At 40.0% G+C, this 27,141-nt stretch overlaps 1 protein-coding gene across 2 annotated transcripts in view; it reads left to right on the top strand.

The window, feature by feature from the left end:
- The window catches only part of IMPG1 (interphotoreceptor matrix proteoglycan 1), a 500,344-nt gene that overhangs the window by 405,446 nt on the left and 67,757 nt on the right, over nt 1-27,141 (top strand). For both annotated transcript variants that reach the window (XM_063443013.1, XM_063443012.1), the window contains exon 15: nt 12,463-12,673. In XM_063443013.1, coding sequence (XP_063299083.1) covers nt 12,463-12,673 — 211 coding nt within the window. The remainder of the gene's footprint in view (nt 1-12,462; nt 12,674-27,141) is intronic.

The following is a 27,141-nucleotide window of genomic DNA, read 5'->3' as shown; positions in this document are numbered from 1 at the left end:
GTGTGGAAAGGGCTGAGTCTAGACAGAGCTAAGAAAGAGGCTCAGTCACCATAACAGCTACTAACTCAAAATTGTAGTAGTCCCTCTAATATAAACCTCAGACTGCGGGGTATCCAACAAGCTGTCAAAGCAGTCGACAAAAGATTGTCCAATTACAGGATCATTTCAGATAGCGTGAAACAAGCTGCCCAACGCGCGTTTCGGCGGTCTAACCGCCTTTCTCAAGGGCAAGTAGTGCATACTAAGCCTCTCCTTTCATCCCTTAAATACCCAGAAGTCCCTACCTGTTAAGTAGGGGGTGGGATTCAAAAGTACCCGCCAGCCGAGTGCGCTTGATTGAAGCTGGCGGTATGCGCATGTCCGTATCTAGTTACTGGCGCATGCGCGGGGACTTTACTTTCGTAGATGTATGTCTTCTTTTGCAGGCGCATGCGCCTGGACTTAGTCTCCGGGCAAGGCGATTAATCCACTAGAGGAGATGCGCATGTCCGTATCTAGATATTGGCACATGCGCGGGGACTCTACGTTCGTAGATGTGTGTCCTCTTTTACGCGCATGCGCCTGGACTTAATCTCCGGACGAGGCGATCAAACCACTAGAGGAGACTGATCCACTTCCTATAGAAAGTAGGTCAGCTACGTACAGCTACGTACTTTTAAAGTAAGTTACATCTGATTGAAAATGAAACCATATTGTTTTCATGCAGGCTGTGTCATAATGGGTGCATTATCATAAACAAATCTGATTTAACTCTCAAATGGCATTGACGTGAGATGTGAAACTTCAGAGGCATGATCTGTAAACTAAAACTGCTTCATTAAGCTAAAGTTATTTTGGTGACTATAGTGTCCCTTTAAGAATTATATCATTATACTTCACATGAAAATCTTTCACCAGGTAGCACTGGAGTATCCTCATTGGATCGCCTATTTTTATTACAGATGATTAGATTAGAGATATCCTAATATTTGATTGTTAGAGATATATTGTATTTATCTTTATTTATATCACTTATATCCACAACAGCAATCAAAGATTTTGGTGTGTATTCTGGGTTTTAACTCACTGAATAGAACTACAGATGGAAACTAATTCCACTAATATCTCTCAGCTAAGACTGTATAAATGTTTGTGGAATATAGTAAGTAGTGAATTTACTGAGCGGTGGAAAATACCCTCGCGCTTATAATGAATTACACTCCAAAGTAAGAAAAAGGTCAAATGACAATTACTTACATGTCATGTAATGTGAATATAGTGGTAATTATAGCCACAATTCCTGAAATGTCTTGCTACTTGTGTCCATAATGCCAGCAACCCCAGGCCTCATTTTACCATCCCAAAAACAATATTGAAGCTCTCCATTTTCCAGTAACTCCCAGTCCTATCCTCACACTCCCAAAAACAACAATACTGAAGCTCTCCATTTTTTCTCAGCACTACCCACCTCCCCTAAAGATAATAAATTAAATATGTCTAGAGTCTGTGAGACCCCAGCATTTAGCAGGTCAGTTGAATGATTCTCTTAGTCTCGTCTGTTGAACCATCAATATTTACCTATAATCCTAAATGTGCATTGGGTAAGCCAAAAATATATGCCATGTCGGAAACCAGTATACTGCCCCTATTCCCTTCATCTACCCCATGTGTAGTAGAGTGGAGGGTAATATAAAAGGTAGGGGCCTTGGAAACATTCCTGTTCCATTCCTCTACCAATGGAACAAGGTAGCATAGTATTGGGGTTAGTGTGCCACAAGATCGCTAGCCAAACAATAACAGCACTAAGAGATGTCATAATACCCACAGGGTCAGAGAGTGGCCAGTTCCTTGGTCCTACAATGTTAGCCTTCATCCCTTGGTGGTTATGGGTTTCCAAGCAAACCAATCAATTTCCCCCAAAAATGTAAATACCACATTTGCTTCCTCCTTTTAGGAATTATTACGGAGGGACGACTGTAATGCAAAACAAATAATGTAAAAAATAACTCATACTTACTTGAATGTATTCTATTTTATTTATTTTGTGAAACAAAAAAAAATATTGTCATACCTGTACTAAAATAAAAATAATGGAACCAAATCCCACAAAAAAACTGCTGTACAAAAACCTTAACAGAAAAAATTAAGAATAATCCAAGCAGCTAACTGAAATATTAGAGGCTTTTCCCCTCCATCTCCATATCCATCATAATGGTTTCCCAAGCAAAAAGTTCAAAGGTTTTATGATTGAAAATCCATATTTTCTATACATCCCTTCTCCACTCCCACCTACTGTTTCCCTCCCCCACCTATCTACCAAGAAATGTCTTTAAAAATGCCTGTTGCCTACTTTCAACAATATTTTTTTTCCTTCCATCTCCAGATTCACCATTAGGATTTCCCCAGCAAACAATGCAGTTTCGCTGTCAGTACCTCTCCTCCTCCTTTCTTTATCTTTCACAATCATGCAGATGCCTCTAATCATAACTAAGTATCTCTTAAGCCCCACTGAATATGCATATTTCCCTTGATCTCTGGCCATTACTTCAGATAAGCTCTTATGTGTCTAGTCCTCATTATTATGGCCAGTTTGGAAGCTGAAGTGTTTTCTTGCAATGCACTTTGTATAAGGGTACTGTACTTCCAAGATTGTAAACAGGGTATTCTGTCCCTTTCGTATCAAGACGTGCTCATTATTTGTCTGTATTCCCTTTATTGTACAACATTTCAGAATGGTTGACGTTATATAAATACCCATAAACAAACTATAATAAAAGGGGAAAAAAAACAATATAGACTTTGATATACACACTGTCTCCAACTTGAAAATTCTTCAGGACATTGCCACCGTTTGGCTTGCAAAGATAACCATTTACAACAAATTGACAGTCAAGCCTCACTCCCACCAGGCTTCACCAGCAATGTATAAACAGGTTATAGATCTATAAAAAAATATGTGCACCCCTTTCAAAGAAATCTCAGTTGGTATAAAAAAGTAAAAACTTCCACAATTTAACATTTTCAAAGTACTATTAGTGAGACAGCACAGATACAAAATTGCACACGTTTCACACTTCTCATTTCTGTATATTTCTCATGGATTCCCCTATGCAGTCGCCTTTGGGACACAAGATCTTTGTACTAGTGTTTCACTGTGATCATTTAAAAATACATTTTATTTCACAGATGTACTTGACAAACCGCAACAGTTCTTCCTTGATAAACAATTTGATATGATTAATACTAATAATCAATTTATCAAATAGCTACTAAACCTGCAGATGAAGGATCTTAGGGTAATGTCTATGTCTATAGTGTTTTCAAAAACACTAGCTGTAAATAGGGATTGTTGCTCGAGTGGAATTCTAGATCTGCATTTTACAAAAAATGTAGATTTCTTAGACAAATGCTTTTCATAATTAGCAGTTGTATTACTTATGTAAAACGTGTCAATGTTTAAGGAATGATTAAAATAGGGGCTGATGGAGCTGCAGCTTCAAACACATGGCCATTGATAAAAGCCCTCTTGGTTATATATATAACCAAGAGGGCTGCACTCACCTGAACATGAATACATTATATGGTGCTGCTGGGGCCAAAATATACAAAATGCACAATCCAGCGCACTCGCTTATTCACTAAACAATTATTTAAAATCTTAGAGATTGCAATAGTTTTATTTAACCTCCCTGGCGGTATGATTATGTCAGGAATTTTGTACCAAAAGCGGTACCATTTTTTTTGCATTTGAATTACCTGCCCAGTTCCGCCCCCATGAGCCTCTGCGGCTCACAGAGATAGAACCAGGAAGTCAGATGGAGGCATCCGCCGGGGCTCTCACCGGCAATCACAGCGCGGGGACATCGCTGGATCGCAAGGAGAAGTTAACCCCTTCAGGACGGAGTCAATAGTGCACGTTCTGATCAAAACAAAACGTAAACAAAAACTGGAATTTGCGCTTTATGTCTGTTCACCCGTAGTTCCCCTCTTTCAAATTATATGCACCCACACTTATTATATATCATTTTGTTCAGGAGAAACAGGGCTTTAATCTATCATTAACTATTCATATATGGAACATCATTTATTATGAATAAAAGTAAAAAAAATGTGAGAAAATAAGATTTTTTTTTAAATTTGCATTTCCGTCTGACATTTTAACTGTGAATGTCATAATACTGTTTTACTGCAAAAAAAATGCACATATTTGTACTCAGCGATGTCTCACGAGTACAACAGTACCCCCCATTAACAGGTTTTATGTTGTTTTGGAAAGTTACAGGGTCAAATATAGAACATTCCATTTTCAAATTGAAATTTGCCAGATTGGTAATGTTACCTTTGAGACGGTGTGGTAGCCCAGGAATGAGAATTACCCCCATAATGGCATACCATTTGAAAAAGTAGACAAGCCAAGGTATTGAAAGTGGGGTATGTTTAGTCTTTTTTAGTAGCCACTTAGTCACAAACACTGGCCAAAGTTAGCGTTCATATTTGTTTTTGTGTGAAAAAAGCAAAAAACGAATATTTGGCCAGTGTTTGTGACTAAGTGGCTACTAAGAAAGACTGGACATACCCCACTTGCAATACCTCGGGTTGTCTACTTTTGCAAATGGTATGCCATCATGGGGGTAATTCTCATTCCTGGGCTACCATACGCTCTCAAAGGCAACATAACCAATCTGGCAAATTTCAATGTGAAAAAAATGAAATGCAAGCCTTATATGTGACTCTCTAACTTTCCAAAACACCATAAAACCTGTACATGGGGGGTACTGTTACTCTCGGAAGACTTCACTAAACACAAATATTAGTGTTTTAAAACAGTAAAACATATTACAACAATAATATAGACCATACAAGTGCAGTTTGCTTGTAAAAAATGCAAAAAACGTCACTTTTACTTAAAATATCATCGTTGTAATACAATTTACCAGTTTGAAACACGAATATTTGAGTTCAGCGAAGTCTCCCGAGTAAAACAGTACCCCCTATGTACAGGTTTTATGGTGTCTTGGAGAGTTACAGGGTCAAATATAGTGCTTGCGAATTAAATTCTCTGCACTTTCTCCCTGTGTTGTCAGGCATGTCAATCAAATTTTAATTAATCAAATCACATAATTACGTTAAAAGATTATTTAAATATACATGTAGAATTTTAATATATATGCATTTATAGGTATTTAAATTCTACGTGTATACTAATGTAATCTTTTATGCAACTATATGTATTTATCTATATATATATATATATATATATATTTGCGGTTATTTGTATTTTATATATATATAGATATACCATATATACTCGAGTATAAGCCGACCCGAATATAAGCCGAGGCCCCTAATTTTACCCCAAAAAACTGGGAAAACTTATTGACTCGAGTATAAGACTAGGGTGAGAAATGCAGCAGCTACTGGTAAATTTCTAAATAAAATTAGATCCTAAAAAAAATATATTAATTGAATATTTATTTACAGTGTGTGTATAATGAATGCAGTGTGTGTGTATGAATGCAGTGTGTGTATGAGTGCAGCGTGTTTGTATGAGTGCAGCGTGTGTGTATGAGTGCAGCGTGTGTGTATGAGTGCAGCGTGTGTGTATGAGTGCAGTGTGCTTATGAGTGCAGAGTGTGTGTATGAATGCAGTGTGTGTGTGTGTGTGTTGCAGAGCCTTGGTGGGGGGTGGGCAATGTTTTTTTTATTTTTTTTTATTATTTTAATTTTTTTTATTATTATTTATTATTTTTTTATTTAATTTAATTATTATTATTTTTGTATTATTATTTATTATTTAATTATTATTATTTTTTTATTACTAATTTTTTTTCCGTCCCCCCTCCCTGCTTGATACATGGCAGGGAGGGGGGCTCTCCTTCCCTGGTGGTCCAGCATTGGCAGTTCAGTGGGGGGAGAGGGGGGCTGGCAGAGCTGTAACTTACCTTTCCTGCAGCTCCTGTCAGCTCTCTCCTCCTCCGCGCCGTCCGTGCAGCTCCCTCTGTCAGCTCCCAGTGTAAGTCTCGCTAGAGCCGCGGCTCTCGCGAGACTTACACTGGGAGCTGACCGAGGTGCTGAACGGATGGCGCGGAGGAGGAGAGAGCTGACAGGAGCTGCAGGAAAGGTAAGTACAGCTCTGCCAGCACCCCTCTCCCCCGGTCTGTATTATGGCAATGCAAATTGCCATAATACAGACTATTGACTCGAGTATAAGCCGAGTTGGGGTTTTTTAGCACAAAAAATGTGCTAAAAAACTCGGCTTATACTCGAGTATATACGGTATATAGAATATGTACATCTATTATATATATAATATATATACATATTATATATATGTAACGTCATTCTAAGTGTATTTTAATATTAATATATATACTTATATTAATATTAAAATACACTTTGTATGACGTTACATATATATAATATGTATATTATATATATATAATATATATACATATTATATATATATATATATAAAAATATATTTAATTTATTTTTACACTTGTCTTTTATTTTTTTTTTATACTTCCCACCAGCAGGGGGACTGTCTGATATTTCAAACAGTCCCCCTGCTGGCAGATCCACAGCCAGCTATAGAGGGCCATGTGATCGCTCTTTGAGAGCGATCACATGGCCCCCGGGGGCCTGATTTGCCGTGGGAGGGCTGCCTGGGCTGTGAGGCAGTCCTCCCGAAGCGGATCGCGGCGGAGGTAAGTACATCTTACCAGCTCCAGCTCTGTTATCTACCCCGAGCATGACTCGGGGTTACCGCTTCTGGCAGCGAAAATTAACCCCGAGTCACGCTCGGGAATACCGCCAGGGAGGTTAAAAACACCTCACCTAGGCAAAAAATAATGGGAAAAAAACAATTATCCAGGAGCTTACAGAATGCAGATGAAACTATACCATTCAACTGTACAATTTAAAGGTATACAAAATCTAAATTGTATAAATCACAAAAATTGTAACCTTATCTGTAATATTGCAAACACAGAGTACTCAGGATAGCGGAATAATGATCTATGTAGGATACTTTGATTTTGTATAGCAGCAAATAGTCCAAATGTCAATATATAAGTCCATAATTTGTTCCATAGTCTAGACCTGGGGTAGGCAACATTTGGCACTCCAGATATTGTGGACATTATACTGTAATGGCATTATGGGAGATGTAGTCCACATCCACATCTGAAGTGCCACATTTTGCCTTGTCTAGAAAAAAAAATCTAGCCGCATCCTTAAAATCTGTGTTTTGTATCATTGGTATCTGTCAAGAATAAAGTATTTTTATGCTAGATATTGTAGCAAATGTAATGTAAAATTTATATCCTAGTTCAGCAGAGGTCATGGTCATCAAAACTATATGACGTGAATCACATAGCCAGCTAAGAAGTATAAAAACCTATGTAGTTCAATATAAAGAAATGACCTTACCATCTTGAAAATATTTTTCCTCTCTAAGTTAACCCTTAGAGAGATCACCTTTAAGTCATCCATCTGATTTCTTTATTACATAGTGCTACAAATTATCTACATCCATTGCGCACTGTACACATCTTCTCTGTTCAGCTAACGAAGAGATGTTGGAAAAAAAAAGGTGTAAATAAATGCCAGCATTTCTAACTGATCCATGACCTTTAAAGCTTAACAATAATGAAAAATAAAAATGATTTGCAAGATATTTATATAATACTTGTTAGCTAATCTGTTTTTTAAACAAGGTTGGATATCATAACAAAATATATCATTGTAATGGCTCAATTCTCTGTACCTTGCTTCTCCAGGCAAATTGGGTTCTTAATAGCATCTCTTTTATTATGCTTACTCATAACAATGCCATAATTCTAAATATTTATTTAAAATCATATTAAAACAATCATACATAAATTCTTAGTCCCTATGTGCCGAGAATTAATGTTTCTTTTTCTTGTGCAAGCAATTCAATGAGAGAGCAGATTTTGAAAAAATAAAATAAAACAAAAAAGCTGTGAAACATGAACACAATAAATGTGTAATTAATAGATGCTTCAAAACATTGATATTACAAATAAGCTCTGTTGATGGATAGTGTCTTTTTTCTTGGCTTTCATTCACATAGCACAGCATAAAACATTATAAATAAAAGAAATTGGTCAATCAACGCTAGAATTTCCAAAAATGTATTCTTTAATTCTTTAATTTTCTAAAAAGGACTGATGCTATTTTTCTTGTTGGGTTGATTACAGTAGTCCAACTTTAGATTTAATAAGACTTCATTATTATGCATGCATTTCACAAGTTTCTTGAGGTTCGATCACAATGTCTTGAGGGTCATTTAGCAACTAAATAGAACAGAAATGTACAATGTGTGCTAAATTGTGCTTAATGGAGAAAGTAATGTCTGTAAAGTTTGTAATCAGCAAGAAAGCTCAGTAGAAAACACTCCAAAAAACAAAAAAGTGAGTTGTGCTCTAAATCAATAAATCCCTATATTTACATTCATATTTTTGCTGCTTCCTACTCACACTTTAACGAGCTTCTTCATCAGCTCTCCAACAAGCGCCCCACCGGAAACGGGCTATCATCTCACTTCAGATGTCTTGCTGTCCAGGCTTTCTGGGAGTTGTGTTCTTTTTACACATACTTCCATCACAATAAAGAAAGCGAAAAAATACAGAGATGGGGCCATAGCACCATTTAAAAACACAATAAGTGTGTATTACAGAGCTCACACACGTCTCACTACCATGTGCGAAAATGTCTAACTGTGAGGTGACCATATTCCACCTATATTCTCCTAGATTAGGACGTAGCTAACACCTGCCAGGCAATCATAACCATCCCATTATATTCAATTAGAATTCTAAGGCTTTCAAATTAACACATAAAATTGACTATCGTATTTTATGAATATCTATTAATTTATATATGAAGCAAAAATAAAACATACTATTATATATCAGCTGCTTTCTTCCACATATGATAATTTAATGGATACAGCTTTTGCTAATTCTGCCCAGTTTGGTTATATATAGTCTTTCTGCACTGCTTGCTTGAATATTGATATTTTCTTCCTAGTATGGTTGGGGTCTTAGTCAGTTATCAAGGATGAGTTCATGCAGAAAGGTATCGTACAGATTGATTTATTTGCTTGTACACACAGAAGTCAAAGAGCAATGGGCAATTTGGCTCAAATTCGTTGAGCACAATTACAAAATATAACATTTAACTAAAAGTCTATATTAATCCAAGTAAACTGACCAAATGAAAATTGATGTAACATTAAACAGAAGCTGATGAAATGCTCTCCAATATTATTAAGTCAAAGTCTGTGCTAATGCTTGTGTTTTAATATCGTGCTAAAGTGTCTGATCAGCAGACAGTACATCAAATAATTATAAAACAAGTTTATTTTAAGAAAACTAGATGTTGCAGTGAATAATTCAGAGTAGTTGTGATCTATCTATGGTATCCAGACATCTTGTGACTATGAGACCGTATTAATAGCTTGTCCTCATTTTCTATCCATTTCTGCTTGATCAGTAATTTTTTGCATTGTGAGGTACAATGTTATTGTAGCTTATATAACATTTATAGTTACAGTGACTGAATACAAAAATTAACCTTTACAGTATGCAGGCAGTGTCTGCCTTTTGGCTTCCATTGTTCAGTGGTTCTGGATTTGTTTACTCCACATATCTTCAAGGTGATGGATTTAATTTGTGGCGTGTGCCCATTGGTGTTCTAATTAGTCTATTTATTTATTTATCTGTGTATCTCCTTCTGGTTCACCAGTGACCAGTTCTCAATGGCCAGTGTCCCATCTGCGTATCAACGTTTTCCACCACTTGCTGTATCTTTTCAATATGAGAGCCAGGTTTAAAGTCATAACTTGCATACTTCCTTTTGCTTTTCTATCGGGTCCTGTCAGATCTACAAGTTTGGGGTTCAACAGATCATCATTTATTGAAACTACAGACTTCTGATTTGCTTAAATATGTTCACAAGCCTCATACTCTTTACACTCCAGTTATGTTGAGTCCAAGCTGCTCCAAGGAAGATGGTGGCTCAAAGGGCAGACATCAAAGCCCCCGCGGTGCTGAAATTGTAAAGCATTATTAAAAAAAAACATTTCTTTTTATGAACATGCCCTTTTAGCATCTGCCTTTCCATAGATCTTTACTCCCTAGCTAAATAATCTTTGTTAACATATCCATGAGAGTCTCAATACTGGACAACTAGGAAGGTCATGAGTCAGGGTATTACATTAAAGTAAAAAATATATCCATGCTATTGGCAGCTTTGCGTTTTCTGCACATTTGGATTTCTCTTTACCCTGCAGATGAAATGTAATGATCCAATTTCTAGGTTTTCTCTGAGATTTTAAAATCTTGTATCAGGACAAATGTCTTAAAAGCTATGGCTTACAAAGTGGGCTGGGTAAGCTGCAGTTAGAAGACCAGCAATAACTGGTATATACTGAGAGCGAAGTCATTTGTGATGTAATTAGAGTTTTCTTAGAGTACATAGAATTACTTTAGTAAGGAACCTATCTCCTTCATATTTGATTTAATTCATTAACCTGGCTATGAAGCAAGCTATTGTAACAATTTAGTTTTTTTTTTTTCCATGAAACAGTGAGTCACATTTCACCTACCTGGATGTACTATTTTAGGTTGATAAATATAATTTGGCACGCCCATTCCAATGTTTGGAAAACATTGCCTGGGCTATTTTGGGTAAACAAATCGTCACAGCTTCCTTCAATGACAATACTAGCCCACCTTTACCCTTTCAAACTTCACATTACATTTTGTGTTGCACTGGATCTCTTCCAAGCAGTGCCGCTCATGCATTTAAAGGTAAATTTCACGCAACACAACCGCTACAGCTTATAGTCCTAGTGCTAAGGGGCTATAAATAGGATACCTTGAGCATTGGTCACATTATTTTCAAACACCTGGAAGATTACCTGGCACTTAAAGCCAACTCCTCAACTTGCTGTGTCATTATGGAAAAATGTCACTTCTTAATACATTAGAGTGTTTTACTGCATTTTCCAGTACAGTTAGAGAGTTTTAGTATTGAGGTATAGGATGATGCAGCTGCACCAATATTACACAGTCTTTTTGATAAGACCAAGTCAATGTAAGCCCTTTCAGAAAGCTGTAGCGGTTATGTTGCCAGGAGTATCCTGTCACTGTTCCTCTTTAATTGGGCAAATGTTTTACAATGTTTGCCCTCTTAGCCAAGTCCTGCTGGGTGTCACTTCACCTCTGCAAGCATGCTAATGACATCTGGCATCTGTAGTTCTGATGCCAATATTGCTGCTCATTCATTGGCTGGACCATCAGCTGATCGTTCTCAGCCAATGAATGAGTGTCTGTGCATAAAACTATGAAATTTATGCCACAGGGATGCTGCCGGGTGTGGAGTTACACCTCCAGAAGCAAAGGGATTAAACTCGGTACGTGCAGTGTTTCATAGGGTAATGATGCACATACAGACTCCAAGCACCATGACCACTTCAAAGCAATGGCGCTTGGAGTAAACAATTAAAGCAAAAAAGGAAGTATACCTTTATATGTATGTGCACAAAAATTGCAACATACTCAGTTAGCCAACCTTTATCTTACTGAATGAATAGTCCTGGGACAGTGTTGTAGCCATCGCACACTTCTTCATAGATACACATAGATGTTCTTATTATTTTATGCAGTTCTCAGCAGAAAGTCAAAATCAAAGACAAAAGTAAGTCAAAATCAAAGACAAAAAATGTATCATTCAGTGGGTTCACTCAATGTATGTAAACGTATGTATATTTGTGAATGTTATAATGCACTATTTTGGTAGCTGTAGCTTCACTTTAACTAAATTAAACTGAACTCCCTAAAGCTGGAGTATCAGCATTTGTGATAGAATTGTCCATCTGGAGAGCTGAATATATTTTCTTTTGTCAGCTGGTATATGCCAAAATATAAGAAAATCATGGAACGAACAGGTGTAGCAGTGATTTGCCTGTGAGCCGTTGAATATGGTACCACTGGTTAATGCCAGATTTACTAGTTATATAAAGAGCAGTCCAAAGTATATTCATTGTTATATGTTTTTATTTTATTTTTTGTTAAATTGTATTGATCTTTGGAATGTAGAACGTCTGTGCTACATCACAACCCCAGGACTTATAAAAAAAATATATAGATTTAAAATGGTAAACTTGAAATATACCCTTTGTAGCCAAATCATTGCATTATATTATTTTAGTATTGAAAGGAATATGATCATAAAACTCAAGTCACTTAGTAGCTCAAACAGTGCTATGTAGTAGTTATGTGTTGCCAACATATTGTAGGATAATTTTACTAATCCCCATAAATACATCTGAAATTGTAGCAAAACATAAAAATGTATTTGATTTAGCTATTGGCAATTCTTCTAAGAGAAACTTTCTCTCACAGTTGTGCATGCTAGGGAACGAATTAAAATATGTTTATTGTCTTCTTACAGCTGATCAAGCAGACCCATGCAAGTTTTTGGCATGCGATGAGTTTTCTGAATGTTCAGTAAACACCTGGACAAAAGAGGCAGACTGTCTTTGTAAACCTGGTTATATAACTATTGATGGTCTCCCATGCCAAAGTATTTGTGATTTGGACCCCGATCATTGTGCAGTTGGAGAAAAATGTGACATTATCGCTGGAAGAGGAGCAGTCTGCAGGTAGCAACGTCTAAATGATTTAAAAATCAGACCTATATTTGTAGCTTTGACAGTAACAGAGAAACATATGATAATCACTAATGCGATATGTGGCCACGATTGATTGTGTCAGATAGGAACATATTTCCTTCAGCTTGAAACTCGCAGAGTAGAAAGTCTCTTGTTTCTGTGTATGACATTTCATTCAACCAAGTTTCAGCCTGCATGGAAAAAAAAACTGGTTTCACTTTCAAACAGATGTAATTTACCTTAAATAATTGTATCTCCATCTCTAAATTGAACTTTAATCACATACAGGAGGCTCTTGCAGGGTCTAGCAAGCTGTTAACATAGCAGGGGATAAGACAATCTTAATTAAACAGAACTTGCAATAAGGAAAGCCTTAATAGGGCTCTCTTTACAGGAAGTGTTTATGGAAGGCTGTGCAAGTCACATGCAGGGAGGTGTGACTAGGGTTCATAAACAAAGGGATTTAACTCCTAAATGGCAGAGGATTGAGTAGTGAAGCTGCAGGGGCATGTTCTATACACCAAAACTGCTTCATTAAGCTAAAGTTGTTCAGGTGACTATAGTGTCCCTTTAAATGCAAAACAGCTGTAATGCTAACACACGTTAATACTTCCTCATTTTATTATCTTTGTTTTCAAAGTATAAAACACCTAACACTACTTTACCATCACTCCTAACTCTACAATACTTGGAAGTTGGAACTGGCTTTAGTATGAAAATTAAAGAAATACAAAATCAGCATTAAAAGCAATACTTTATCATTAAATGAACACTTCACTGAGGAGGAGAGCCTTGTCATAAGTAGCATTCACTATTTGCCTAATGGAGATGTCAGAAGATCATACTTTTTCCATGATTGGCAGGGTATTTAAGCATATTTTATGGTGGAAAAGTAGTAGACAGTACTCAGAAATGTCTCACTGCTGGGACCCCGCCACATAAATACAAAGGAGAAAGCAAACATATTTTGACTGTGCAGTCTTCTTTCCTGTGTAAGTCACGCTCCATTTATATCCAAAGTCCCTCTCACTCTAGAAATGATAACGAAAGCAAGACGTGGAGAAGCAACGCCCTCTATTTCCCAATCCATAGCATGTACTTTGTATTCCATGTCTGTTCCAAATCCTATCCGCCAGTGTTCTACCTTAGGTCACTTACAGATCCTCTGTAGCTGTTCCAATCGTTAAATCGCCATCTTAATGGAATCTATCTAAATAGATATAACACACTGACAAATCCAATTCTACATGACACATATGAAATACACATCACATATACAGATATCATTCACTATATATGCATAACATTTATCACACATAATATGCCACAGTACAAATGTGTAATACATGGCATTTAGAACCATGGAACAGTTTGATATAAATTACCGGTGAATGAATTGGTGTTTCTTATTAAGCACAAAATCATTTGGAAACTTTTGAAAATGTTTCAAAAATCAATAAAACAGATGAATAATTGTTAGTTGACAAACATTTCATTTAACAATAATCTATACAATGAATGGTTTTATTTTATGAGCCGCTCACTATTAAATAACACTGTTACATTAGTCCCTCCAATTCAAAGGTTTGGTTTTCTTTTTCTTTTGAAAGTGCTTGAAATGGTTATTACAAAATACCGTTGCTGTGTAGAGATATGCCATGACTTGAATATGCCAATCAAGAAGATTTGTCAATACTGCAAATATAATATTAGAGCAGCATGCAAGACCACCAGTGGAGGGGGGGGGGGAGACTTATGGTTGCATAGCGTCAATACATACAGTTCTGTTGGTGCAACAGTACTGACAAGGTTATAAATAAATAGTTTGATTATTTTTACTATTTTGCAGCCCTATATTGGATATGTTTACCAACTTTAGTATATATTTACCAACTACGTTATGCTTGTCATGAATGGAAAATTCTCAGGACTGCTTTTCTTAGCAACATTAATTTTTTTTTAAGTATTGTAAATGTTAATGTAGAACATTTCTAACTACATTTCCTATAATTAAAATATAGATTATTAGGTGGTATAAACAATATGCTAACTATGTTTTGTAATGCTGTAGTCTGCAAATTTGCCATGTATAGAACAGCATATAGCAGACAGATTTATTTAATAAATCCCTTCAACTATATATTTCGTCAACCAACTAAATATGAGATTCTTCAGACCTCTAAAGTCACCTTTTCTTCATTGTGGTCCTTGTTGATGTTGCCATGACTACTGATTTTGTGCCACTTGGATCTCTATTTGTTACATGCCATCATTAACATTACTATGTGTAAATCTAGACATGTCAATCTAGACATGTCTAACATACAAAGTATGTTTTTTTTATCAGTACTCTGACAGGCCTGGGCAGAATGATGTGATTAATAATGCATATCTTACACTTGCTCTACTCATATGTGATAAATAACTAAAGACAGATTACTACAATCCATCTGATAGAATGCTTTCTCAACTGCCAAATCAAAAGCTACTATTACTGAAATAATCATCCGGTGCTTTAATCAAACTGATTTAAGGTGACGTTTTATAGTTAAAAATAAGATACAAGTAGTGTTATGAGCTAGAACTTGATGGGCATTACATAACTTTGCCAAACAACATTTTTGTTTTTCATACATTAATGCTGCTTATACAGAGAGAGAAGAGGGTAAACCATCCTTCTCACAAAGATCAATTCAGGCGAGGATAAACATTCAGTGACCTCAGCAGTCAGTCTGCATTCAGAAGCTGTGCCACAGGGGCTAATACTATGATTTCCTATGAAGATGCTTTGTATGGAAGCTTCACAAACTTTTCACACATGCACATGTGATCTTTATTGATTTATTGATTTATTTCAAAGAGCTCCACCCAGGCTCACTAACTGGGCCATGGAGAGCTAGAGTGGATCCTCTCCATTAGGTCCAGTGGGAAACTCATGGTAGCTTCCTGCAAAGCTCCCATAGACTCCTTATACAGATGCTGAGGCCAGGCTGATGTCAAATATCAGCTCCCAGTACTACCACAGTGAGCGTGAGGGAGCTGTTTTCAATGCCCCACCCAACAAGCATAATCAATTGTTGCACTATAGAATTATTGCTATTAAATGTAATGTGCACAGTCAATACATGAGTTGGTCACCTAGTAGAGATTCAGATTAGAGTTAATTTGTCAGTATAAAAATGTACTGTGTGTAAGATTAAAGGAAAAGATTTGAAAAATAAATTATCCTTTTGAAGACAGATACCCAGTGGTGTCTCTCTGTGAAATTGTACACCCATATTTCATGTAGACTTATCGTTCCCTAGACTAGTTGGTTAACATCCAATTTGCATGTCTATCTTCATAGACCTTGGCTGCTTTGATATGCTAAGTGACCGTTAGCAGTCAGGAGAAAATTCTCCTCCAAGGGGTATTAACAAAAGACAAATGAATAATCCAGAGTTGATTATTTATACCCTAGAAAAGTAATACAAACATTACTAGGTAGAGTTTGAAGGTACTGTGAAGTCTTCTGCATGTTGTAGACACAGTTGTAGATAGGAAACATAGCACATCTATGTGATTCATCATTTGCGACAAATTCACAGATGTAAGAAATATTTGTGTGGCAGTGGACAACATTTTTCTATATAGATTGGTGTTTAAAACAAACAAAAGGAGAATAGAGGAGTGGTAAGTGACCTAGATTTCCTACAGTTATGCCTTCCCCTGCCTTGTACCTCCTCTCAAGCCGGCTTGGAAATTTGAGTTGGGTAAAACGGTGTTAAATCCATGGAATGTTAATAAGCCATGTACTTACTGGAAGATAAATCTAATATGGTGTTGTATCATACAGGGAAAAAAAAAACATTACTGTACAGCTAATTGAGTATTAGGATTTTTGTTTATTTCTCCATTTTATTTATTTATTGTATTTACTTTTTTGAGACTATTATATATTTATTAATGGCATGCATGTTTGATCAGGATGACAATTTGAAAGAGCAGAGCTATGAATAAAAGATTGGACTAAGTGCGATATTCAAAGAGAAGAAAATACAAAGAGAAGTTAAAACAGTCATTATTGCATTGCCTATAATTGCAGGCTATTAACTTCTGTGTATGTGAATTGGAAGAATAGATTTGAGTAGGCTGTGTATTATCGAAAAAACTTTATACACTTTTATCATCAATTAGGTTATTTCTTTTATTATTAGATTTCATACTTTTTTTTTTTTTTGCTGTGCAAAAGATTTACAAACATGCTTACAATGCCACAACAGCACATATAAGCGTTTCAACATAAATAATATAATGGCATGTGTTAGGACTGCCCATTTTTCAATATAATAAACATGCTCAGGTATAATACATGGATGACTGATGGGCAAGTCAGCCATATTGACTCTCGGCCTAGAAGGTGAGCATTGTATCTAAAGCCTGCTGGAGTTTTCCACAGTGGTGGACAAGGTAAGTGATTGCCGCCTCTGTCGGGACTCAATCTGGGCTCAAAATGTCCTGCAGATGGCATTGAAGGCTGCAGTTAACCTGGATGCCCTTAAAAATGTCAGAGGCACTTGTGGTATGGCGGCCATCTTAGATATACCACTTGGCTTTGGGGAGTGATATCAGTGGGAATCTCTGTGCCTCTTGTGAATTAAAAGCTTACCTAATGGGGACTGGGATATCCCCCACCAGTCTGGGGGAGGGTGAATGGGATGACAGCTGTAAATATCAGAAACACTGCTTCGATCATGCCGGAAGCTTGTACTTTTTTCCCTTCCATGGGCCTCGGATCACAGTCAGACTTTAGGTAGTACAAGATGGATGCAAGTACGCTCAAAAGAACGCTCCAACCCACCGAGTCACAGATTTCTTTTAAAGGTGAAGTCATGGCTAAAAGTCAGGATTTGCCACCTGTATGTAAGGAGTACATTCAAAGCACATCTGTCCACCATACTGGCCAGGCCTCACCCCTCCATTTTATTTTTAACTGTTGGTGGTGTAACAAATTAGTGTCATCTGTTTATCCATTTTGACTATTTTTTGTTTATACTAAATATTCCTTTAATAAGTTCTGCATTTCTGCTCTGATAAAGGATCACATTACCGGAAGAGACCAATTCAGTAGTATTTTCCAACTGCCAAGATATTGTGGGTTTGTGGGTTTTTAATCTGCTTTGCTTGGGGAACCAAGGCTCTTTGTTTTATAAATTGCTTGTGTTAGGCAGGATTTTTAAAAAAAATATTATTATTTTTGATTTAGTACAGGCAAATAGTGATTATTATCTCTTTCACCCCTGCAAGCAACTTGCATGCTTGGAGTAGTGTGACACTCCATCCCACTGGTACTTTGGGAAGAGTAGGCACCTTCCATGAATTTCCTGTCCTAATGTGTTTTATACCCCACTTCCTATAGCAGTGATGGCGAACCTATGGCACGCGTGCCACAGGTGGCACGCCAGGCCCTCTCTGTGGGCACGCGGCCATAGGTCGCAATCAATGCCTACTCTGCTTCCGTGTTGGGAGGACAGGGGGATGGATCTGAGAAGCAGCTCTCCTGTCTTCACGCGAGCAATCTGTGTGGAGCATTGGCACACGTTACCATGGCAACGCTCCACACAGCATCACGCGGGCGGGAGGACGCGAGGACAGGAGAGTTGCAGGACCCCCAGGGATTTCCACCACCGGACCCCCAGGGATTTCTATGTCACCCCCCTCCTTCACAAAAGGTAAGAAGAAGGGAGGGGGTGATACAGATTGTATTAATACATTTCCAGTACTACCCCCCCACATACAGCACACACACACAGCACCCTCCCACACACACAGCACCCTCCCACACACACAGCACCCTCCCACACACACAGCACCCCCCACACACAAAGCACCCCTCTCACACTCAGCACCCCTCCCACACAAACACAGCTGACTGACACACACACAGCACCCCCCCACACACACAGCACACACACAGCACACACACAGCACCCCCTCACACACCGTACCCCCTCACACACACACACAGCACCCCCCCATACACACAGCACCCCCCACACACATACACAGCACCACCCACACACACAGCACCCCTCTCGCATGCAGCATCCCTCTCGCACACAGCACCACTCACACATACAGCACCCCTCAGAGACACACGGCACCCCTCATACACAGCACTCCACACACACTCCACACCCGTACACACAAACACATACACTGCACCCCTCAATGCAGTATGTGTGTGTGTTTGTATGTATGTATTATCCCTCCTTCACAAAAGATAAGCAGCAGGGAGGGGGGATAAAGATTGTATTAATACATTTGCAGTATTATGCCCCACACACAGCACCCCCCCCCCCCCACACACACACACACACAGCAGCCCCCCACACACACAGAACCCCCCACACACACAGCACCCCCTTAAACACACACAGCACCTCTCTCACACACAACACCCCTCCCACACACACAGCACCCCGCACACACAGCACCCCCCCACACACAGCACAAACACAGCACCCCCACACACACACAGCACAACCCTCACACACACACACACAGCACCCCACCACACACATACAGTACCCCCCCACACAGCACCCCTCTCGCACACAGCACCCCTCACACACACACACACAGCACCCCTCAGAGACACACGGCATCCCTCATACACAGCACTCCACACACACTCTGCACCCGTACACACAAACACATACACTGCACCCCTCAATGCAGTATGTGTGTGTGTTTGTGTGTATTTATTCAGCAGACTGTGTGTATGTATTCAGCATTTTGTGTGTACTCGGCAGTCTGTCTGTGTGTGTGTATTCAACAGTCTGTCTGTATGTGTATTCAGCAGTGTGTCTAATCAGCAGTCTTTATGTATTGAGCAGTCTGTGTGTGTGTGTGTGTATTTAGTGGACTGTGTGTACGTATTCAGCAGTCTGTGTGTATGTTTGTGTGCGTGCCAGTATGCAGCGGACTGTGCGCATGTATTCAGCGGACTGTGCGTGTGTCGGTGTGTATGTATTCAGCAGTCTGTGTGTATGTATTTTTTGTATGTATTACATTTGTTGGAGATACTAATACATATAAGCCTAATTTTATCTATATTATTTTAATTTTTAATTTTTTTTAAATTTAATTTTTATTCCTGTGATTTCTGTGTAGGCAGGGCCCCAGTGCACTGCTTTGCCCGGGGCCCATAATATGGCACTGGTGGGTGGGATGGAGGGCTGCGAGGGAACACTGACTTACGTGCTGCTACAGCACTGCACACACACAGTGTGCTGTGTGTGTGCTTTAACAGCACGATGACATCAGAGGTGGGAGGAAGTGACAGTCCTGGTCATGCCTCCCAGCTTACACAGAGCGCAGCCGTGTGCGTGTTTATGTGTCTGTGTGTGTGTGTGCGCGTGTGTGTGTTTTTTGTATGTATGTGTCTGTGTGTCTGTATGCCTGTGTGTATGTATGTGTGTGTGTCTGTCTGTGTATGTGTATGTGTTTGTATGTACGTGTGTGTGTGTCTGTATATGTGTCTGTGTGTGTGTGTGTTTGCATGTATGTGTCTGTATCTGTGTGTATGTGTGTGTGTATGTGTGTCTGTGTATGTGTTTGTATGTACGTGTGTGTTTGTGTCTGACTGTCTGTCTGTGTATCTGTATATGTGTGTGTGTGTGTGTGTTTGTAGGTGTGTGTGTATGTATGTTTGTATGTGTGTGTATGTATGTATGTGTGTGTGTTTGTATGTATGCCTGTATGTGTTGTAATTGATCAGAACAGGAGTCTGAATATTTGAATATCTGCCCCTTCCAAATTGTCACCAAATGCGTGCACGCTTTCCCTACAAGTTATTCACACCGGACACAAGTTGCTGGTCAATGAAAAACTTCAGGAACTGGTTTATTGATGATCAATGGAAGCCCCTTATAAAGCAATAATACGTCACAGACGTAGTCATACACAAGATAACAAAGTATAGTTCAACAATTGGCTACATAGTTTAAGGGGGTCTTAACACCATCCCACTGGGCGTGGCCTAAACGTCACATTACTACATTCCTTTACAGCCCGTCGCCATTTTATACACGTGGTGATCTCATTGTCTGAAGCGGCCATTTTAGGTGATATCAGAATATAGTAAATAGGCATTTTAGCGATATAAATTCTTGTCCATAACAGTCCCCCCTTAAAATGGCTATTTACACAAGTAACAATCATTTCCATTCCTTATACTGTCCCTAGTGAAAAATAACAAACGGCTATCACGCACATCTGTCCAAAGTAGGCCTCCATCATTTCTCTGTGAGGTTGGCCAGCTGGTAGCTGATCTACCACTTCTTCCCCACAGTTTTACCTGTTTGGAAAGACGCTGTCCCTAAGTATCTCTAACCAAAAAACTTTAGTTTTTAATACGGTGTGATTGTAAAGGTTTATGAGGAGTATCACGATTTGTGTCATCTACCTCTTGATGTAAAAAGGTTGGAGTAGTCTGATCAATCATCTGGTCTACTGTCTTCTGCACACATTTCTTGAAGCAGGGTAACACACAACAAACAAGGAAGGCCAAAATTAATATAGTGATAAAAATTGCTACACCTATCTGTGCCACGACACCTTGCCATCCAGTCATCCTTCCAAACCATCTATCCCATGGACCTTTAGCCCCAGAATTCATTTTTAACTCATCTGACAGGGTTTTTAATTTCTCTATCGCCAGAGTTACCTTACCCTTAGGGCCTGTATTATCTGGTATATACTGTCAGGGTACCTGAAGTCTCTACCTCCGAGAGAGGTAGAGACTTAGACGTTCATCCGTCCGGACGGGCTGTTTCCTCTGTTCCTCGCGGTCCATCCGGTCACGTAAACGCCGGCCGCGAGGGACTCACTTCCTTTTCTAGCATGACGTCCGGAAACCGACGTCATGACGCCAACTCGGAACGACCTGTCACTCAATCCATCAGAGACTAATCAGGACTCGTCGGAGGCGTGTCTACCCTTCCGAGCCAGGGTATTTAGACTTGCTTCTCCCATTTGCTCATTGCCCTGTCGTGGTTCTAGTCTGCCTAGTCACACAGTGCTCTTGTATTTCTGTTATCCCTTTGGTTCTGACCCGGCTTGTTTGACTTACTCTGTTTATCTCTGTTACCCTTGACCCGGCTTGTTCCTCGCTTACCTGTCTTCTCGTTCCCTCGACCTCGGCTTGTCTTTGACTATTCTCTATATTCTCCGTACGTTAGTCCGGCCATTCTAAGGTCTGGTATACGTATCCTGTACCTGTTTGTACTCTGCGTGTTGGATCCCTGTCCTGAGCCTGACATTACGACAGGGCCAATGGATCCTGCAAGTACAAACAGTCAGCTTGGTCCATCTGATCCTAGGTTCGAAGCCATGAAGCACAGAATGGATCAGATGGCGCTAGCACTACAGGCGTTATTGTCTCGTGCTAATAACCCGCCAGAGGAAACGCGTACTACTTCTATTTCTCCTGTGAGCTCAGGCCTAGAGGTAGCCACTGTAGGTGCCTCTTCTCGTATTACACCACCAGTACGTTATGGCGGCTCACCTGAGAAGTGTCGTGGTTTCCTTAACCAGATCAGTATCCACTTTGAATTACAACCTCGCTCCTATCCTACAGATAGGGCGAAGGTTGGATTTATTATCACCTTACTCATTGAGAAAGCTCTGAGATGGGCCAACCCATTATGGGAGAATGATAACCCTTTGGTATATAATTATAATGCCTTTGTAGCTGCCTTTAGAAGAACTTTTGACCCTCCTGGTAGAAAGGTCAATGCAGCTAGATTACTGTTGCGCCTGAGACAAGAGAACCGAACTCTTGTGGATTATGCACTAGAGTTCAGGTCTTTGGCGGCAGAAGTTAAGTGGAACGAGCAGGCATATATAGATGTATTTTTGAATGGGCTATCAGATGTAATCCTCGACGAGGTTGCTACTAGAGAGCTTCCTGAAAATTTGGAGGATTTAATTTCATTCATTTCTCGTATTGATGAGCGTTTAAGAGAGAGACAGAACACTCGAGAGAGGAACCTTAGACCTTCATTTAAATTAGCTCCCGCATTTCAAAGTCCTGATTCCACTACCTCACTATGTCCTGAACCTATGCAGATAGGCAATACTCACCTCTCAGAGGAGGAGAGGCAGTACAGGAGAAGGGAGGGATTATGCATGTATTGTGGAGTCAGAGGTCACCTACGCCTGAATTGTCCTAATCGTTCGGTAAACGCTCGCACCTAAGTTTCTCTAGAGGACAGGCCTTGGGTGTTTCTATTTTGTCCTCTACGCATAATTATAAAGATCACAGGCTTCTGCTACCAGTTTCTTTAACTTGGGAAAGGGGAGTACTAAGGACCATGGCTTTGATAGATTCCGGTGCTGCTGAGAATTTTATCGATCAAGCCTTTGCTACTAAACACACTATCCCATCCCAGTTAAGGGATACACCCTTGGCCGTTGAGGCCATAGATGGTAGACCTTTACTTGAGCCTGTTATCTCTCGTGAGACCATCCCAGTTAGCTTAACTGTTGGTATCTTACACGAGGAAAACTTATCGCTTATGCTTATTTCATCCCCTTCTGTTCCCATAGTCCTGGGTTACCCATGGTTAAAAAGACATAACCCTATTATTGATTGGGAGTTAGGGGAGATACTCTCATGGGGCCAGGGTTGCCAGGAGAATTGTTTACGGAGGGTTTCCCCATTGGGTGTAATTAACACACCAGGTAGTTCTACCCAGTCTACAGAGATACAGATACCGCCCCTGTACCTAGACTTAAAAGCAGTATTCGACAAAAAGAATGCTGATACTCTACCTCCACACAGGACCTTTGATTGTAAAATTAACTTACTACCTGGTACCATGCCTCCGAGGGGCAATGTGTATCCCCTATCCACTAAGGAGAATTCAGTTCTAGAGGAGTATATTCGGGAGAATCTAGACAAGGGATTCATTAGGAGATCTTCTTCTCCTGCCGGGGCTGGTTTTTTTTTGTTAAAAAGAAGGATGGTTCACTAAGACCTTGCATTGATTACCGAGGTTTGAATAAGATAACCATCAGAAATGCCTATCCGATTCCCTTGATTACCGAGCTGTTTGATCGTCTGAAAGGCTCTAAAATTTTCACCAAGTTGGACCTCAGAGGGGCATAGAACTTGGTGAGAATCCAGCAAGGACACGAGTGGAAGACAGCGTTCAATACCCGTTATGGGCATTATGAATACACGGTCATGCCTTTTGGTCTTTGTAACGCACCTGCAGTATTTCAGGATTTGATTAATGAGGTTCTTAGGGAATTTCAACATGATTGTGTTATTGTATACCAGGATGACATACTGATACACTCTAGAGAGGTTGAGACCCACCACAGACAGGTCAGAAAGGTATTACACAAACTCCTGCAACATGGCTTATACTGTAAATTGGAGAAATGTAGCTTTGACCAGTCTCAGATAGACTTTCTTGGATACGTGATTTCTGGGGAAGGCTTTAAGATGGACCCTGACAAACTCCAGTCCATTTTAGAATGGCCTTTGCCTAAGGGACTCAAGGCTATTCAGAGGTTTATTGGTTTCTCCAATTATTATAGGCGCTTCATTAAGGGATACTCTTCTATTATTGCACCGATTACCAATATGACCAGACAGGGGGCTGACACTAAGACTTGGTCTAATGAAGCTCTCGCTGCTTTCAAGACTCTCAAGGATCTTTTTGCTTCTGCTCCAATTCTAGTCCATCCTGATACGACTCTGCCGTTCCTACTCGAGGTCGATGCCTCTGAGACAGGCGTAGGGGCTGTTCTGTCGCAAAGGTTAGGGGTGGATAAACCACTACACCCTTGTGGTTTTTTTTCTAAGAAACTGTCTGGCCCTGAAAGTAGATGTGACATTGGCGACAGGGAACTCTTAGCGGTTATTATGGCCTTAAAGGAGTGGAGACATTTATTGGAGGGGACCTTACATCCTGTTACTATTCTAACGGATCACAAGAACTTGTCTTATATTGGGGAAGCTAAGCGACTGTCCGCCAGACAAGCTCGTTGGTCCTTATTCCTGACCCACTTCAATTATGTGCTTACTTATAGACCTGGTTCTAAGAACTCCAAAGCCGATGCTTTGTCTCGCCAATATGAACCTTCTACTATATCTGAACCGGTTCTTTCCTCTATAGTTCCGAAATGCAATATTGTCGCCAACACGAATCTCAGGATTCACTCTCCGTTACTTGCCGAGATCATTAAACTGCAACATCTAGCTCCTAAACAGACTCCTGAAGGTCGACGTTTCGTTCCTCCTGTTCTACAACTGGAACTGTTGCAATGTTTCCACAACAGCAAGGTGGCTGGACATCCTGGTATTCGCAAGACATGTGCTTTGATCTCGAAGGACTTCTGGTGGCCTGATTTACGGAAGGATATTAAAGATTTCATCGGTGCATGTGAGGTTTGTACTAAGACCAAGCAACCTCATATCCTTCCCTGTGGATTTCTGCACCCCTTGGAGGTTCCAGAGAAGCCATGGTCCTGTTTGGCTATGGATTTTATTGTCGATTTACCTATCTCTAAAAAACAGACTGTTATCCTTACCGTGGTTGACAGATTCACCAAGATGGCTCACTTCGTTCCGCTGCCTAAACTCCCGTCTTCTCCCGAATTGGCGGAGATATTCGCAAGGGAGATTTTTCGATTACATGGGATACCCTCCCAAATTGTATCTGACAGAGGTTCCCAATTTGTTTCCCATTTTTGGAGGTCCATCTGCTCTCAACTGGGTATCAAATTGAATTTCTCTTCTGCCTATCATCCTCTGTCTAACAGAGCTGCTGAACGCACCAATCAAAAGATTGAACAATATTTACGTTGTTTTGTTTCCGAACACCAGGACGATTGGGTTGGTTTGATTCCTTGGGCGGAGTTTGCACACAACAATCTCGTTTGTGATTCTACTCGTTCAAGCCCCTTCTTCATGAATTATGGCTTTCATCCATCTATTCTTCCTTCGGCTTCTTCTTCCCAGGGGGTGCCGTCGGTTGATGTTCATGTTGCCAATTTGAGGAAGTTGTGGGATCAGACTCGACAGATTCTTCTGCACAATTCTATGCTGGTTAAGAAACACGCTGATAAACGTAGAAAGGCGGCTCTGGTGTTTGTTCCAGGTGATAGAGTATGGTTGAGTACAAGAAACATCCGTTTAAAAGTGCCTTCCATGAAGTTCGCTCCTCGTTATATTGGACCTTACAGGGTGCTAACTCGCATTAACCCAGTTGCGTATCGTCTAGCTCTTCCAACTGCCTTACGCATCCCTAACTCATTTCATGTTTCATTGTTGAAACCACTAGTCTGTAACAGATTTTCCTCCACATCATCCTCTCCTCGCTCTGTTCAGGTGGAGGGTCAGGAGGAGTATGAGGTTAACTCTATTATCGATTCTCGAATCTCCCGGGGGAGAGTACAATATCTGGTCGATTGGAAGGGATATGGTCCTGAGGAGAGGAGTTGGGTACCTCAGGAGGATGTTCATGCTCCTCGTCTCCGCAGGGCGTTTCACTCCCGCTTCCCATCTCGTCCCGGTTCCTTCCGCCCGGTGGGCGTATCTGAGAGGGGGGGTACTGTCAGGGTACCTGAAGTCTCTACCTCCGAGAGAGGTAGAGACTTAGACGTTCATCCGTCTGGACGGGCTGTTTCCTCTGTTCCTCGCGGTCCATCCGGTCACGTAAACGCCGGCCGCGAGGGACTCACTTCCTTTTCTAGCATGACGTCCAGAAACCGACGTCATGACGCCAACTCGCAACGACCTGTCACTCAATCCATCAGAGACTAATCAGGACTCGTCGGAGGCGTGTCTACCATTCCGAGCCAGGGTATTTAGACTTGCTTCTCCCATTTGCTCATTGCCCTGTCGTGGTTCTAGTCTGCCTAGTCACACAGTGCTCTTGTATTTCTGTTATCCCTTTGGTTCTGACCCGGCTTGTTTGACTTACTCTGTTTATCTCTGTTACCCTTGACCCGGCTTGTTCCTCGCTTACCTGTCTTCTCGTTCCCTCGACCTCGGCTTGTCTTTGACTATTCTCTATATTCTCCGTACGTTAGTCCGGCCATTCTAAGGTCCGGTATACGTATCCTGTACCTGTTTGTACTCTGCGTGTTGGATCCCTGTCCCGATCCTGACATATACGTACAACAGGTCATAGTATCCGGAAGTATTTTACATACCCCTCTTTTCTCTGCCAAAATCATATCTAAGGCTATCCTATTCTGGAATGTAATTTGGGAAGTGACTTGTAGCTGTTCTGCTAATCCCTGGAGGGCATCTCTGGTATAATTTACAAACCGTTGTTGGTTATAATATATATAATTAATCCAATTCACATTTTTATTAGTCGTTATAATCGGGATTATAATTTACAAATCCTGTGGATACTTCATCTCTAGCCTTAAATTCGTCTGGCACCCCTCTT

The sequence above is a fragment of the Pelobates fuscus genome, chromosome 2 (genome assembly GCF_036172605.1).
Source record: "Pelobates fuscus isolate aPelFus1 chromosome 2, aPelFus1.pri, whole genome shotgun sequence".
Taxonomy (NCBI): domain Eukaryota; kingdom Metazoa; phylum Chordata; class Amphibia; order Anura; family Pelobatidae; genus Pelobates; species Pelobates fuscus.
The sequence above is the reverse complement of the archived record's forward strand: the minus strand, read 5'-3'. Positions and strand labels throughout refer to the sequence as shown.